General features: G+C 39.3%; 1 protein-coding gene across 1 annotated transcript in view; it reads left to right on the top strand.

Annotated features, from left to right (window-relative positions):
* Window positions 1-16,659, top strand: part of itga9 (integrin, alpha 9) — a 67,771-nt gene that overhangs the window by 26,418 nt on the left and 24,694 nt on the right. Inside the window, exon 16 of the mRNA XM_007546224.2 lies at window positions 16,451-16,603. Within this exon, the coding sequence (XP_007546286.1) occupies window positions 16,451-16,603 (153 nt within the window). The remainder of the gene's footprint in view (window positions 1-16,450; window positions 16,604-16,659) is intronic.

Below are 16,659 nucleotides of genomic sequence, written 5' to 3' on the forward strand. Positions count from 1 at the left end.
CGCTCATTTTACCTGAAATGGTGCAAAGTGCTGGATCTGCCGGTCAGTAAATCATGCTGAGAAGTCCAGGGCAGGACCAGACTTACTCAGAGCGTAGCTAATCCATTTAGCGTCCAACATTTCTCAGGAGTCATTCTTCCTAATACACCAGTCTTTCATGTTGATCACTTTAAATATGTTTTCTTTGGCAATGGCTAACAGCATACTAGCCCTCCAGATGGCCTTTGTTTGGTTATTTTTAGCTGGATAAACTACATGCAGACTTTCACTGAGGCTGTAAAAAAAAACAGTCAAGGAATATGAGATGTTCAGATTGCCAGAAGTGTTGTTCATGAGATGAAGAAAATAGTAATTTAAAAGCAAATCCCTGGATTTAGGGGGGATTTTTGTTGTTTGAAGTGTGGTTAGTTATTTTGTACTGTAGGCTTGTTATAAGTTTCAGGTATTGTCTTGTTTTATTGAGGCAGACAAAGTCCATCATAGGAAAATAGTTTGAATGTTTGTTGCATGAATAGTATTAAAATGGAAACTGGGGCTGAGAACCTTAATCACAGAATGTGTATGAGACATGCCTCTAACATTTGGCAGAGGAGAGAAGTTCCCAGAAATTGTTAATTAAGTTAAACATTTTATTTTCCCTTTGGAATTAATAAAGCAGTTTTGAATTCAATGTAACTAAACACAAGGTAATTCCGCGTTGTAATTTTTATGACGTTATCTTCAGAGAAAGTTTGATCGACTCATCAGAATGTGTAAGTTGTTAGAGTAGTTTGTGCACAGCTGTTTTACAAAATTTTAGGTCCATATTTTGAGCAGGCATTTGCGAGAGCTGCGTTACGCTTTCGAAAAGGTGAACTAGCATTGGGCTCTAAAATATTTTGCTGTACAGAGTGGTGCTCATTTCATTCATTGGATTATTTGGCTGCAAAACAAGTCCAAATCATCAGCTCTCTGCCACAGTACTTCATTGTGGGAATAAGTTATCTCTACTTTTACATTTCTTTATGTAATGTTTGCAAACCTAAGCGGAATGTGGAAAGACTGAAACCACCCCCTGATTCAGTAGCTTGTAGAGCCTTTTTAATTGTATAAAGATACAGTAATTGCCATATGTGTTTTGTTATCTTGTACGGCTTTGGAGGAGGTTTGGCTTGCTCTTCGCTACATGTGGCTTGCTTCGGCTTATCAATGTTTGTGAGTCGTCATTTATGCTGAGCTCTTAAGATTCCTCTGCAGCATTTTTATCAGTTTTTTGGCTGCAAACCAACCCCATATATGCTCTAGACATTCGCTATGAAGTGTCTATGTTTTTTGTCTAGATAAAACTTTGCAAATCTGTCACTTAAATAGCACTTCCTAAACAAGTTTAGTTTTTGTTTTTTGTAATTGTTGTGTACATATGTATAAAATAAGCCCTTTAGAGACAGAGATGTAGCTCTTTTCTGAGCCTCTAAATTACCATGATCTTAATTTCCATATCTGGCTCTTTTTCTCTTATAAATAAATCTTAATTAAATTTTTTCTGTACAATGAGGAACTTCAAACTGTTTAAACATAACATGATAATTAATGAGCCACAGATGCTTCTCTTAGATCTTTGGTAACAACCATTTCTTTTAGCCGTATTGTGTTAAAACACCCCCAAATAGTTCAGACTTGCAAAAAATGTCATGTCATGTATTGACGTAATTTTTAAATCTGAAATCATTTTGAGCTTTTGTGAAGAGAAACAGAGCAGCAGACAGATATTTACCTTTAATACTGACTGTAATGGAATTAGCTGGCAGCAAGCTGAATGAATTTAGAAAAGTATTCAGTTTATGCTCTATATTTAACTTTCCCGTGCATGCGAGCTCCGCTGCATGTCGAGTGCAGGGCATGCATGCGCGCAGATTTAAAGTGTAACAGGTGTTATGTCAACATTACATTGTGATATATATTTAACTACAACCTGCAAAGCATTCATAATTCCTTGAGTCAGGTAGTGCTTGGTTTCAGACTGACTGCAATCACTTGGTCTTGATTTATTGCTCGTCTTCGCAAATAGCTTGTAAGCAGTGCTTTGTTAAATGTTCTGCTCTTTGTTCGTGTTTGCGTCTCTGATTGTTCATCCATCATCATGTGTGTTCTTACTCCAGTAGACCCATTACGGCCAAGCCCACGTGAGCCTTGAACTCCTGCCAGGGGCCTGCTCCATTTGTGGTCAGGAGAAGTTTTAGCGCCGCACTGTAGACGCATCGTAGCCTAGGAGGAGTTAAAATAAGCAGTCGGAGCCCTGCCTCTAACAGTTGTCTGTTTTATTTAGCTGGAAAGGCATCCTACCCCACTTTCCACTGACCTACATTACACACAGTGTCCAGCATGCATATCTCATGTCCTCCTAACATTTGTTATGGCACTACTGGAGTACTTAAAAGTCCAGTAAACCTTGTTTGAATGACCGCGGCTGCTCCAGAGGCCTCGGTGGGGATGGGATGTCCTTTCTGCTCCCATACAGATGAAAATCTTTTCTGCAGCTTAGTGCATGAGATTTTTAAAAAAGCAGAGGTAGTAGTTCATTTATATTCTGTGAAATAAAATTCACCTTTAAAATAACCCTAAGTCTATTTACTTAGAGACTTTTGATTATTTGTTGATAATATAAACTATAGGACTTTGAAGCAAAGAGAACAGCCCCAGCTACCTGTTTCAGTGAATTTTTATTAATGATTCAGATTCTGTTTTAGAGTTTTGTGCAAAATAATAGTATTAAAGGATGTGAAATTTAACTTTAGAAGATCCGTGGCGTCATGTACAAACCTTTGTATGGACTTTACATTGAGCGTTTACCTTTATTTCAGACTTATTTTATGTGTTTATTCACATAACTACAGTGAACACTGAGCCATTTAGGGGCTTGGTTGCCTGAAACTGCAGTTTAACCAGCAAAAAATAACAAATAACTTATTTAATAATTTCTGAATTACTATTTCTTGAAGGCAATGTGATGCAGCTGTTTTCTTTGACAATACAAAGACACACATGACAAAAATGTCCCTCCACTGTGTTTTATACACATTTATGTGCAATTTAGAGTGCCCAATTGATCCAAACCAAAGACAATCCACATGTCAAAAGGGAGAACATAAAAAAAAAACTCCATGCAGAAAGGAAGCAGCTTGGACTCAAATTCAGCAACTTCTCTGTGCAAGGCAATATTGCTACCAAGTAGAGCAACGTGCTGCCGACCTCTGTGAATTAATACTAGAACAAATAAATGTAATTTACCCCCAAAGCCACCCAATCTGCCCAATCTGCTATTGGATTCAGTTTCCAACTACGTTGGGAAGTGCAATGAATGAATCAACAGATCACAACAATGTTGGTTAGTTGCACTCGCACCTTATGTGAAACTTGTACGTTTATTGAATAAATTAATAAACATATAAAGAAGTACCATCTAAGAAACGGCTCAGAGCTTTAGAGAGGCTAATAGCTCTGAAGTTGGAGTGGGTTTGCACACTGTTTCATTCTCAGCTACTCAGCAGAGACAACTCAACGTTTGTGCGGAAAAGAACATAAAACACGTTTTTGTGCACATAGCCAGCCTGTTCACGAGGCTCCTGGACTCCTGCACGTTTCTGTGGTTTGACAGATCACTGTATTGTATTTGACCTGCGTTCTCACAATAAAATCAACAAACCCACTCATCAAAGTAAGCTGAAGTGAATGTGGAATATCAGCTACACTCACCGTTTGACCCCAGTCTGCAGTCTGCAGACAAACAGGAAACTCAGGAGAGAAACGTAAAGGAGGACTTCCTGTCGCCGCTTCCCAAACGCTCTCCAGCGGCACCAAAACGTCACAGAGCCTCTGCACTTTTTTGACATCCCTGAGCGACGGTCACACTGCTCTTTTTGTTTTCATCTCTAACTCAAAAACGTGCAATTCCCTTGACGCTACCCCTCTGCCCCCTTGTTTCATTCAGCTCAGGCCAAGAGAGCCAACCCAGTGAAAGTATATAACAGAAAGGTAATCAAATCCAGCTGTCCTCTGTTTCACATGGCAGCAAGTCAAGCAACTCTTCATGAAGAATGGATTGAAAAATGTGAAAAACAGCACTAGAGCTAGTCACTGTGATAATAAATCAAGCAGAGGATGTCATTAACACTGACAAAAATAGGTTCAGCTAAATGTTTTGGCTGCAGGTTTTAATGTTTGTAATATATTCAGGAAACTAAAGAGGCACCGTTTGGGTTAATTTTAGCACAGCTAACGTTTTGATCAGGATTTCCTTACATGGTCGTGCCAGCAAGAACATGAGACTCTTCTTCTTCTTCTTCTCCAAGGCAGAGCACAGGCTTTAGCTGCAAGTCAGATGTCTCATTACTTTTATGTGCATAAAAGCTACAAGTCAGGTTTTTACCTCTGGTGAGGCAGCTCATTAAACAAGCTGTATTTTGTTGCCATGGCAAATTCATTATTCTGCTTCCTGAACCTGATCAGAGGTTGTGCAGATTTGATGAATTGTTGACTTTGGCAGCTTGCTAGGCAGAATGTTTCTGCAGCCTGCTGGCCACAGTGCTGCCACATGATGCCACCACAAGGCAACTTAATGGGTGGCCAAGTCTGACCACAATGAAAGAGTCTCCCTGGCCATGATTTCCTCTTCCACTGCCGAGGAAACACAGACAGTGTTGCTGAGTGTTTCTTAGTTTCTGACAGTTGCACAGTGATGTCAGTCTGATCAACTTCACTACCCAATCAGTTGTTAATATTTGCAGCTGAAGCCAGGACTGCAAATGTATTGTATGAAAAGACACATAACCTTTTTTTGTGTGACATTAAATTAGACTAAATTTTCCCCACTTTTGATTAGTTAGGATTGCCAAAATTGTCATAAATCCAGAAAAAGTCATAAGTTTGATAAAATTTTCTCAAGTATTTGGAAAACCAGCCTTTCAAAATGGGTCAAACATCCTCCCTCAAGCTTCTCACAATAGTTCGCTGGAATTCCTCACTGGACTGACGTAACTGTGTCAGGTTTGTAGGCGGCCTTGCTGGAATACACCCATCCAGTACTGCCCATAAATTCTCTATGTGAGATCAGGGATTTGGGATGGCTGCTCTTAAACATTCACTTTATTGTCAATTAACCACTTCCTAGCTAATTTGGGGTTAATATCCAGCTGCAATTCCCACGTGAGTCAAAACTTCCTGGCTAATATACTGAGGTGTTGCCTTGGTATTTCCTGGTGTTTCCATTTGTTTTGTTGTAGAAATATTTTTTTGTGGTCCTTAATGACTTAAAACAGGAAACATTTAGTCTGATTTAATGTCAGATAGTAAGAAGTAAGAGTTGTTTGTCTTTTTATGCAGTGCTTAAAGATCTGGATTTAATTCTCTGTTGGGACCATTATCAAATTCTACTTCCTCTAGAAACAAACTAATTTTGTCATAAAGGAAATTCGACAGCTTTGCACTATTCCATTGTGTAAGTTCTGCAAAGACTGCATCCTACAGGACCTTCAGTGGGTGGATTACACAAAATTTATCTTCGCAAGATGCAGTTTTTACCACACCCTAGTCTGGAAAACAATAACATAAAGGTAAAAGTGTCCCAGATTCATACAAAGTAAGAAAATCAGCTGCAGGAAGCATCTGGAGACCTCCTCTATCACCAGGATGGAGTCGATTCAAACACACTGACAAACACACTGAACTCTGTTTAACAAACTGCACATTGTAAGATGCTCCCCCTGCCAACATCCCATTCATCAGCAGAATGTTTTCTCTACAGACTGAAATAGCCATTTCATAATAAATGTCTCTTGTCGCGTCACCGCAGCACATTTCTTAGAAGATCCTCATTCCATGGAAATTTGGCACTTTCTTGTGTAATAATGCAGATCACTTGCTTCCTGTTTATTCACAGGAAAGATTTATCAGGATGCTCAAGGAAGTTTGTCTCTCAAGCTCAGGAAGTCTTCCGACGCTTGTTGTTCTTTCCAAACAACAACATTCAGAAATAAAACTCATGACGCCACTAGCATGATGGATTTGGTTAATCTCCATAAAACATCGACGAAGCGCAGCATGTTTGCTCTCCTCCCTGTGATCTAAATCTCAGAAAGTATTTTTATGTAACCGATGTATTATATAAAAGTAATGGTTTTTTATTCTCTCTTGATGACTCTGCTGTGTGCTTAATGGACACTTTGCAACAGTAGCTGATGAAACCAAAGAAAGTTTTAACACAGCTTTCAGAAAACACTAGTAGTTCACTGAGAAACAAGACTAAGTACTTTTGAGAGAGCTACAAAGTTGGCCGCTAACATTGATCGTAAGCAACAAATACCATCTCATTTTTCACACTTTGTACAACAGATTAAATTCATCCCAACAAACAGAAACACATTTAGTTCAGATTCAATTCAGATAAATCTGTTTTATTCCAAAAACAATTAAAAAAACATATTGACAGATTTAGATCCAATTGCATCCAGTCTAATTCAATACAGATTCCAGCACAATATAATCAAATTCAGGTGATTATGTGATGCCATTTGGTAAAAAGTTAAAGGAAACTTGGCTGATTGTATTGAATCGTCGACCTGGCAGTGATCCCTCATCCTAAAGAGAATGTGTTGACAGTAAAGAAAAACCCGCCACATTAACAGGAAGAGACACCTAGGAGAACAGGCCTGGAGTGAATGTTTTTCTACTGTAACTCAAAATAGAAAGAGTACTTTCTATAAAAAAAAAGGAGAGAATGCCAGCAATAGCTTCATCAATGTCTCTATTCAGGAAGGAGACACTGTGAAATGCAGACCAAAGAGTGGAAAACCAAAGAGGACACATATTATAAGGCAGCAGTAGCTTAATCAATGTCTCCCTCCATGAAAGAGAGACTTAGAAGCACTTGGAGAACAATTTTATGATAAAGAAAAATAGAGAGTGAACTTGTTAGCTTTAACAGGATTTGTCAAGAAGATTTGAGTCCGGGATGCTTTCTGTGGACAGACCAGAAAGAAACCTCAAAGTTAATTACAACTGAAATTGTAAATAGTAAAAGAGTATTGTTTAAAATTTAGGGTAACTAGTTATAACATTGCTTTATGCTGTAGGCTGTTTATTGCCTAAACCTTGTAGCAAACTCAAAGTCATTTAAATTTTTTGATTCCTTGTGAAAACTCCCATTTAAAAAAAAAGAACTCTTTAAAATCTTCCTTTGTCTCTCATATTGTAAGAAGAAAGATTATTTTGCTGATTCCACATTTATTTATTTATTTATTAATTCTAACAGAGTAAAATAACTGCCTCCACTTCTGCCCCTGTTCTGCTGCCACAGCCTTGGTTTCTTTTAATGCCTTTAGTGCGATCTTGCCTTTTAAGTCAGATGTAATCGAGATGCTGAAAATGGAACAGAAAGCAAATAACGTGTTGAAAACATCACAATGAGGGGCGCTGAGTGAGGAGGAACTGAGATATGCAGGAACACATCTGCGTAATTATTAGAGACTTAACTGAATTCCGCGTGCAGATTGTCCAAAGAAGCAGTTATAGTTATTAGCGTTGGCGCTAAATCAAGTCGTTGAGAGAACGTAGTAAAAGAAAAAACTCGCTGATGAATTTTCTATGTTCGAGGAGTTAACCAGTTCCATCTGGCGAGCTGCAGTGGGGGAAGAGAGGCACCTTTCTCAGCTCCGTTATAAATCCCAGCTGTGTGTGTAGCTGTCCAACCGTCAGATGTTGAATGCTTTCTTCGTGATGCGGATGAGGCCGTAAAGGTTTCCTGTAATTTCTATTTATGTGAGCATTGTTTTTCAAGCCAGTAAAACCAGCGTAACCTAATTCTTGGGTAAAACAGGCACTTTTCCTTATGCCCACCCTTAAAATCTGAATTTATGACATTATGTTTGAGAAAATCCTGCTTTGTCCTTTTTGTTTGTGTTTTCTGTGAGAAAAGCAATTGTGAGTAGCAGGAAGACATACATTATCTATGTCTACGCCTTGTTAAAAGCAGCACGGTATTTATCGGTCTTCTTTGTGATGTGGCTTCATCCATGACGCTACAGATGGTACACATTTCCTGTCACAGAAGTGATGTGCTTGTCTGTGTATTCAGGAGGAAATGTATGTTTGCTCATGGGAGGCATTGCGACACACCAGCCTTTCTAACGGCACGTTATCCTGCAAAAGGTTAGGCTTTGGTTAATCCCCAGTGTGTTCTCACGAAAACAGAGGACTCTGTGGCCTTGAAACAATGCAACAGTGCAGTTTATCGATGACCATAAATAAAAAATAAGAAAAATAAAACAGGTGGGAGAAAGTTGAGCAGCTTTCATTGGTGGTAATGTGGAGCCATATTTCCAAAACCAGAAGGTTGTGCCAGTTTTTGTACTAAATGGGTATTCTAATCAGTATTAGCAATTCAAGCTAATAGTAATGGATGTCTGAAATAATGCACTCAAACAGTAACAGAAATATGTTTATAATTTAAGGTTAACTGTGGGGATCACCGTGTTTGATTTTGAAACCAGTGTTTGTGAGAAAATCTGATTTTTCTATTTTTTTTTTCTTGAGAAAACCCAATAAAAAGAAAAGGGGAAACTCCCATTGCAATACCTGAATGTCTTTCCGATGTGTCACTGAGAGAAATTTGTGTTAAGTGAGGTGGTACTTTCTATGAAAAGTTTAGGGATCACTGCCCTAAACCCTCTTTTACCCTTATTTTGAGTCATTTTATTACAATCTGCAGTCCTTTTTTATTGATTTCTTTGACTAATCACATTTTTCCCTGAAGTTGGCCAGACATGTGCTTCAGTTACTAACATCGGGGTGAGTGAAATTTCTTTCCTCTGAGTTGGACTAAAAATGGCTCAAACTGCATATGTTTAGTGTGACTAGTAGTCTGGTGTTTTTGCATTTCTTAGAATTGGTTTGGACAGAATCAGGGTAATAAAGTCCAAAAAATTTTGTTTTTCCACTGACTCATGTAATAGATTCAAAAAAATGTTGCATGAGGACGTGTAAATGACATATAAATGGAGTTAGTTTAAGTAAAATATTTATTTTGCAACAAACTCTGCTTACAACTGATACATGTTCTGTTTGGGTTGGTAGGTGAGGTGCTGGGCTAGGCTTGAGTTGCTAGGTAACGGAGTTAGGCTTTTCTGGGGTTGCCAGGTAACAAGGCAGCGCCCACCAATTGTGATTTAATAATATTAAGTTTTTTGAAACAGCTGGTTTTCCAGACACCAAAAAAAACATTAACTTATTTCCAGAAGAAGGCTGGCTGTTTTTATTTATTTTTTATTTTTTTTGGAAGTGTTTGGATTGTTTTTAGAAGCATAAAGACCCAGAAAGAAAGTATAAAAATGTGCTCGGCAAAATTTTCCCTTTTAAGCACACCAGTTAAAAGAAAGCAATTGTGAGCTTTAGCCAAAGAAAAACAAGAGGAAACCCAGGTTTACGAGTGGCAGTGATCATTGTCACAACAAGTCCTTGACTGTGTCCTTGAAGGAAGTTATTTAGATTGAAAAAATAAATTTCCTGCCACCGACAACAACAGTCTGATCTGAGGAGGTGAACCCTGGGGGAATTTCAACAGGATGTGGGGGCCGGCTGTTAGATTCGATTGAAGGTTGTTCTAGATAAGTGACGCCGGAGGGGTTCAAATGAAAGGCAGAATTTTGTCACAGATGTTATTTTTCATAGTTTAAAGCTTTTGTGGACTTTGAACCAGGACAAGTTTGATTTTCTGAAACATTGTTATATCAGAAATCTAAATGTTTTTGAAAAGATACAGGAGTTTAATACTTCCCTAGAGAAGTAATGTTTTCCACAGAGATGCCCTCATTTTCAAGCTTTGTGCTAAAGATATACATTTTTGGACAATTCCATAAAATAAGATATAGGAGAGCATTCAAAAATATATTTTAGCACATGCAGTGGCAACGCACCACAGCAATAACTCACTAAATCCAGATCTAATTTATTTATAAAGCATGCTGAAAAGTGCAAGCATTTTTGCACAAACCAGATGAAGCAAAGAGATAAAAACTAAGACATAAAACAAATATACTCATAAAATAGAACGGACTAGAAATTAAAGGCATCGTACTCTAAAGTTCAGGAGCCACTACAGAAAAAGCTGGCTAGTTTTTAGGACAACTAAAAATAGCTGATCTAAGCTCCCATGAGGGAAGATAAATCAGGGAGGTATGGAGGAGTAAGACCATTTAGGCATTTATGAGCTAACATTAAGATTTGCACTGGAAGCCAATGAAGGGAAGACAGGATGAGTGAGATGTGCTCATGTCTGCGTACCATGTTTACAGATGAACAAGCTGAAGGTGAATGCACGAATGATGTCGGATCGCATCAAATCCCATCTGTAGTTTTCAGCTGCAGTGACTCTTTTTCCTATGCCTGCAGTTTGTCATCCCAAACCTCTTAACATTCTTTGATAATCTGCTGTAACTAACAGTTTAATGCTGCAAATTGTACACATTAAGCCCAATATAAGATAAGCTCATTATCTACTTGACTACCATATGCTGCACACATTGCTCTAAATTCGTTAAGTGTCACATTATCTCTTTGTATCCCACTGTACACTCTTGTTGTTGACAAGCTGGATCCTTTCATCACTTGACTAAAAAAGCTTTTTTTTTCCATTGAGACAAAGATTCCTCAGCACTTAGCTCTTAAATAAAATGGCTTCAACCTGTAAATCATCTAAACATCCTTTGCCCTTACAAGGAGTTCTTTGAGTAAAGACGAAGCTGGACACTTTTGAGGGAGTGGTTTGGCTGAGAGTGAAGCTCTTGTGCGTTTCAGCCAAGCATGAGGCGTTTAAATTGAGCATCACAGCATTTTGGAGCTTGACGTCAGCCTCCCCACACCCACCGTGGTGAAGCTGCTCTGTGTGCAGGAAGTGGGCAGTTTGGTGAGTTACCATCGTGTTAATCCCATTAATACTTTAGCGCCAGAGATAAAATTTTATATGGAGGTACTCTTCTATGCTGTCTAGTGTTAAGACCCATGAACATCAGCATATTTTGTTGGGATTTTTTGTGAAGGACCAACACAAAGCAGCACACGCATTTTGGATGGGATGGAAATTACACATAGCTTCTTTTGCGGTATGTCTCTACCGGGTTTGTAGTTCTAAAGCTGAAATATTTGCCAATTCTCTTTAATAATATTAACAGGAGTAGGAATGGACCATAAGTATCAACATATTATATATCTGATAGAATATTCAATATATAGACTAGTCACTGAAATCCAATGCAGAACCGCACATCATTCTGGGGGATGTAGGCACTGGAAAGGCTTTATCCGCTCAACCTCTCATGTTCAGCTGAGCAAGGTTGGTGGCAACAACTAAGAGAGGCGTAAACAAAGTATTAAAAACATCACAATTTTCCTCAGGTAAAGATTTTCAAATGGAGTTGTTGACATTAAATTTATACCAGATGTCAACAACCGACCAGGTGATCCACACACACAAAGAAACTTAAGCAAATTACTCCACAAATTAAATTATGGGTGAAACATCGGATTCTCACTGTTCTAAAATGCATGAAATACTTAATACAAGAACTTTGCTGGTAATGACGATTTAAACCTTCAAAATATTCTTCACATATTTCGAAGGTTCAGGTTGTCCTTTCTATGCATAGTGATCTTTGGTCATTTCCATTAGTTTTAGTAGTTGGATAAAGGTGACTCTGAGCCATTTTAGCTGTTTTATTTTCTTTTTCTGGATACAATTAGAAGTTTCATTGGATGTTTTGTATTATTGTCTGGCATGGAGATCCGCAGTGGTTTAATCTTTAGATTCTTAACATTTCTCTATCTATTCCTCTCAATGTGTGTTTCAGGCCATGGTTCTGCTAAATCTGAATTTCTGCTCAGGTCTCAACAATTCTGCACTCTCCAACTGTTTATCTCCCAGAAATGTTCTGAATTTAGCCTAATCCATCTTCCTATCAAGTCTGACTAGAATTCTTGTTCCTGCTAAAGAATAGTATCCCCACAGCATAATGCTGCCACCACCAGGTGTCGCCATGGGAATCGTGTTTAACAATGTGCAGTTTTTGTTTCCCTCTGAAGCTTTCCTCTTGTCATTCTTGAGTAAAAGGCAGTTGTGTGAAGGAAGTCATGTTGCTGTTATAGTGTTAGATTCTCAACAGTGGCGGCCCCAAGTGGGGGATCAGGAGAGGCCATAGCCCCACCTTGAAACCAGAGAATCATGTTCAGAGGGCATAAAGTTATTTATAAATAAATGTATGTGTAAATAAAAAATAGCAATAAATACATATTAATACATACACATGTAAATCACTGCATCTCCTTCAGAGTTATCTTGGACTTTTGGTTGCTTCTCTGATTAATGCTCTCCTCTCCAGACTGTCAGTTCAGGTGGATGCACATGTTCACATTACCTCATCCCTCTTTACGCTTAGCACCAAATTTGCAATTTGGTTCAACTAAATCAAATTATTTCTATACAGTGGCAGTGTTAGATTTCTGCAGGCGTACACTGCAACTTTATAGATGTGTGTAAAAGAGTTGCAGAGGCAGCAGAAAGGTGTAAGTCATGCACTGTTGTGTCAAATAAAAGGGGTTTAAGTGTAAGCAGCCAGAAACGTTTTCCAGGCTGTGAGAGCGACGTATGTTAAATATTGTTTTCATTTAAAACATGTAGAAATGCAGGCTGACGTGCATCCAGTGAATGAAAAACATTTCTATTTTCAGGCGAGCAGCCGCTGTGCCAAACGTGTCGTAAAAGAACGAAACTGCTGGAGCTTGCGGATTTTCTTTATACTGTGGCAGAAAAATTTATGGCTGAAAAGGAAAGCTGCTGCTTCTCGCTGGAGTTTTCTGGCAGCTCGGCTCTGTACTACGGAAACCTTAGCAAACTGTTTTGTCCACAAAAGGCCTGAAAAGTGTCAGGGATATTTTTTATGAACCGTACACACTTTTAATAGCATCATTCCTCTAAATCACAAGCCAGGTTTAAATATGTAGGATTTCTAAATTTTTGCTTTCCTTCAGTCACAGTCATGAAGTTCACACAACTAATGGTTATAACAGCGACCGTATCAGTCAAGAGATTTTAGCATTTTGATGATTTTTCTAGTTTCTTGCAAGAGAAAAAAAACAATGAAAACCACATATTATTTTCCTTCCAGTTTGTAATTATGCACCACTCTGTGTTGATCTGCTGCAATCAGCTCCAGTAAAATACACCAAAGTTTGCGGTTGTAACATGACAAAATGTGGAAAGGTTTAAGAAGTAATAATGTTTTCGTATTGTGCTCTAAATTGCTATTTCTCCATAAATGCGTTGAGATAACAAGTTTGCTTATTTTAGGGTTCATATCTAAAGTTCAATGGTAGATTGTTTCTTAATAAAACAAGCAACTAATCATAAGCACAATGGATGTTTGACTCTCTGAACAAACAGGGACACACCCAGCAGAGCATGTGTTTGTAGGAGCACTCAACACAGTAAATGCCTGTTAACTATAGAATAGCCGCCTCTTGGAGGACTCCGCCAGCATGTGAGGAGCAGTTGTTGGGGTGCCTTTCATAAAATAATTCGTAATGGCCAGTAAATGCTGGCCAGTGTCTCCATCTTGGCTGCAGCTCAGGAACTCCTCTGTTCCATAAACGCAGCACCGTGAGGGGGGAAATGACCCCCACCAGTGGTGTGAGTTTGGGTTGGGTAATTGGCAACACCGATCAAGGGATATTAAAAGCTCAGGCCCGAAGTTACCGAACAGCCTCTCTGGCGCTTATAGTGCACACTGTTTGGCCTGGGAGCTCTCCAGTTCACTCCTAGTCCTCCTTCCTGTTTGAAACAGGAAAAAAAAAAAGATTTTCTGTTTAGGAATTCAGGTAAAATTCCCTCCACTGTAAATTCAGATCGGGTCCTGTTTACTTGTGCGATAAATAAAATAGGGGATTGTATCAAAACAGCCCATTCTATTTTAAGCCGTTTTGTCCGCAGTGTCCCCTGTGGCATGTGAAAATGTGCGATAAGCATGACGGGGGGGAGACTTTAGAGATTGAGACTGAAGCAGGCTTCTCCCAGGAGGTCAGTTCAGTTAAAGGACAAAGGACAAGGGCCGTTTCAAGCATCCTGTTTTAATTGCCACTAAGGCTGAAAGCATTGCCAGCATTTAACACAGTGCACCACCACTAAATAACCGTGTCATGTTACCAAGAGAATGAGCCGACATACGGCTGGAACAACAGCGCTTCTGTACTTTCAAATGTGGCGTGAAGTTGTGACAGATGGACTGCGAACGTCCCGTGTCTCAATCAGTCACTCACCCTGGAACCATTCGTTGATCCCTCATTGAAGTAATATGAGACTTTTTTTAAATTGTGTATGTTTTTCTACATAATAGCAGCTAATTGTGGCAATCTGGGCCTGATTATTTGATTCATTAAGTTAATTTAGCGTGTTTTAGATTTAAGATCGAAAAACCGCTCTGCAAAGTAACTGCGGTAGCTGTAAGCCTGCACAGTATGAACAACTTTCAAATTTGCTGTAAATAATTCGTGAAAAGACTTTGTGAAAAGAAAAGTGCATCAATGTTAAATTCCTAGGTTTCAAATAGAGTACCACCATATATCGAGCTGCTGTTTGGTAGCCTGTGGGTATATTCACACCTGACACATTTGGTCTGCTTTAAATGGACCAGAGTTCATTTCCCCCATCAGTCCACACCTTTTGTCCAGGTGTGAATACGCTCAAGCAAACTCTGGTGTGGACCAAAAAACCAGACCAAGACTCACGTTTTCAGCTGGTCTCAGTTTGCTTTCAAACAAACTCTGGTGTGAATACACTGGACTCGATCCAAACCAGCTACAGGAAATGTGCATCTGATTGGACTTCATGAGCCTCTGTTGTTGGGCGTCATGGTAAAAATGAGCCAAATGTACACAACAGAAATGCAGCTTCAAACTTCCATGTTGGTTTTTTTTTCCGGTTCTGTGCTCTGTCCCACAACCAGTGGGAGCAATGACCGTCACCCGCTTGGTTTTATTTACAAATTATAGTCCTTTTCCAAAAAAACCACAATGTGAAGGCTAACCACAACAAAAAGAGGTCCCTTTTTTGATCCAGATCAACCAAAGGAATAGAAATTATATTTCAAGTCCCACCCATTTACTCTTTGTGTGGATCTAACACCAGCAAATTCTCAGGCGATCTTGCTGATTTTATAGAGTTTGAATAGAACATGATTGAAAAGTTTAGCACTTTAACCATGTTGGTCTTTAATATTTGCCTGTTTTCCGCACAGTTTTCAAATTGTTGAAGTCAAACTGTTTAAACATCAAAAAGATGTCACATGTGGAGCTAACGTTACCATCAAAGCTGTGCTCTTATCTACGTGTGGCACCGTTTCCCAAATGTACCTCAAATAATTTAGTTTTTTGTCTGTTCATGTCCTGCTAACGACGACTCCTTCCTGCCATAAATCTCTCAGCGCTGATGTGCTTGGGTGTGTTTGACACCGGTGATGTGCTCAAAGCCCAGACTGACCCTGCTCCTAACCGTGGGCAGAGGATGGGTGGGTGGTCAGCGTGAAGCGCAGTGATAAAGGACAAAACGTTGAAAGCAATACAGAACGACCGGCCGTGACGGCCACCGGACGATGAAAGGAAGAGCTTTCTATTGACATTGTGGGCTTGGCTCTGTGTCGGTCGACATCAGGTTCAGAGACTGAGGTCGCTGTTAATGTTTTTGCTGCAGCTTTCAGACTGCGAATGCAAAAAATAAAGCCTATCCAGCTCCTTTCAAAGAGCGGAGGGTTGCTTTGATAGACAAAAACCCCTCATCACCATCAGCTTTTCCCACGTGTGTCTTCCAGCGTTGTCGTCTCTTAGAGATTAAAGATCTGATCACGTTAAGCCCCCTGTTTTCATTCTGTCTGCATTATTTCCAAACTCGACGCCAAATCAAACAATCCTTGTTGGGGTCTCAGATGGAGCAGCCAAAGCGAAGCGATATCTCCCAGAGGCAGTGCCAGCAGGTTTAAAAAAAGATCAACTCTGCCTGGAACTCACAGAGGTTCTGCTTTTAATACATTCATCGAGTAAAAGGCAAAAAAATAAAAAATAAAAACAAAAACTGGAGCCATTGATGAGAGAGAGGTGTCACTCATCCATTTAAACCGTTTCACATGATCTGCATTTCGGCCTCGTGAGATATTATCGCATCACATCCAGACTGTGTGATCTTCTCAAAATCTGCTGTGTTCACTTTTTGCACCACATGTTAATTGGAAAAAGACATTAAATGACTATAATCACCCAGACACTTACATTGCTGTTACTTCTCTGAAGTTATGTTCAGTTTTTACAGTTTTTTTTGTGTGCATTTCGTGCACACAGTGGTACAGATTCTCAGCATTCGTCTGGTTGTTTGTGTTCCCTGCAGAAAGAAGTGAAGGATGTGTTTACGGCCATCACATTCGAGGTGGCCTACAGCCTGGGGAAGCATGTGACGACGGGACAGCAGGACCGAGAACTGCCTGCGCTCACACCAGTGCTGCGATGGAGGAAAGGAAACAAGATTGCTGTCAAGAATGAGGTACAATACTGAGACATAATGGCGATATGGATTCATAAAGTGTGTAAAGCCTCAAA

Source organism: Poecilia formosa, unplaced genomic scaffold (genome assembly GCF_000485575.1).
Source record: "Poecilia formosa unplaced genomic scaffold, Poecilia_formosa-5.1.2 Scaffold15, whole genome shotgun sequence".
NCBI lineage: Eukaryota > Metazoa > Chordata > Actinopteri > Cyprinodontiformes > Poeciliidae > Poecilia > Poecilia formosa.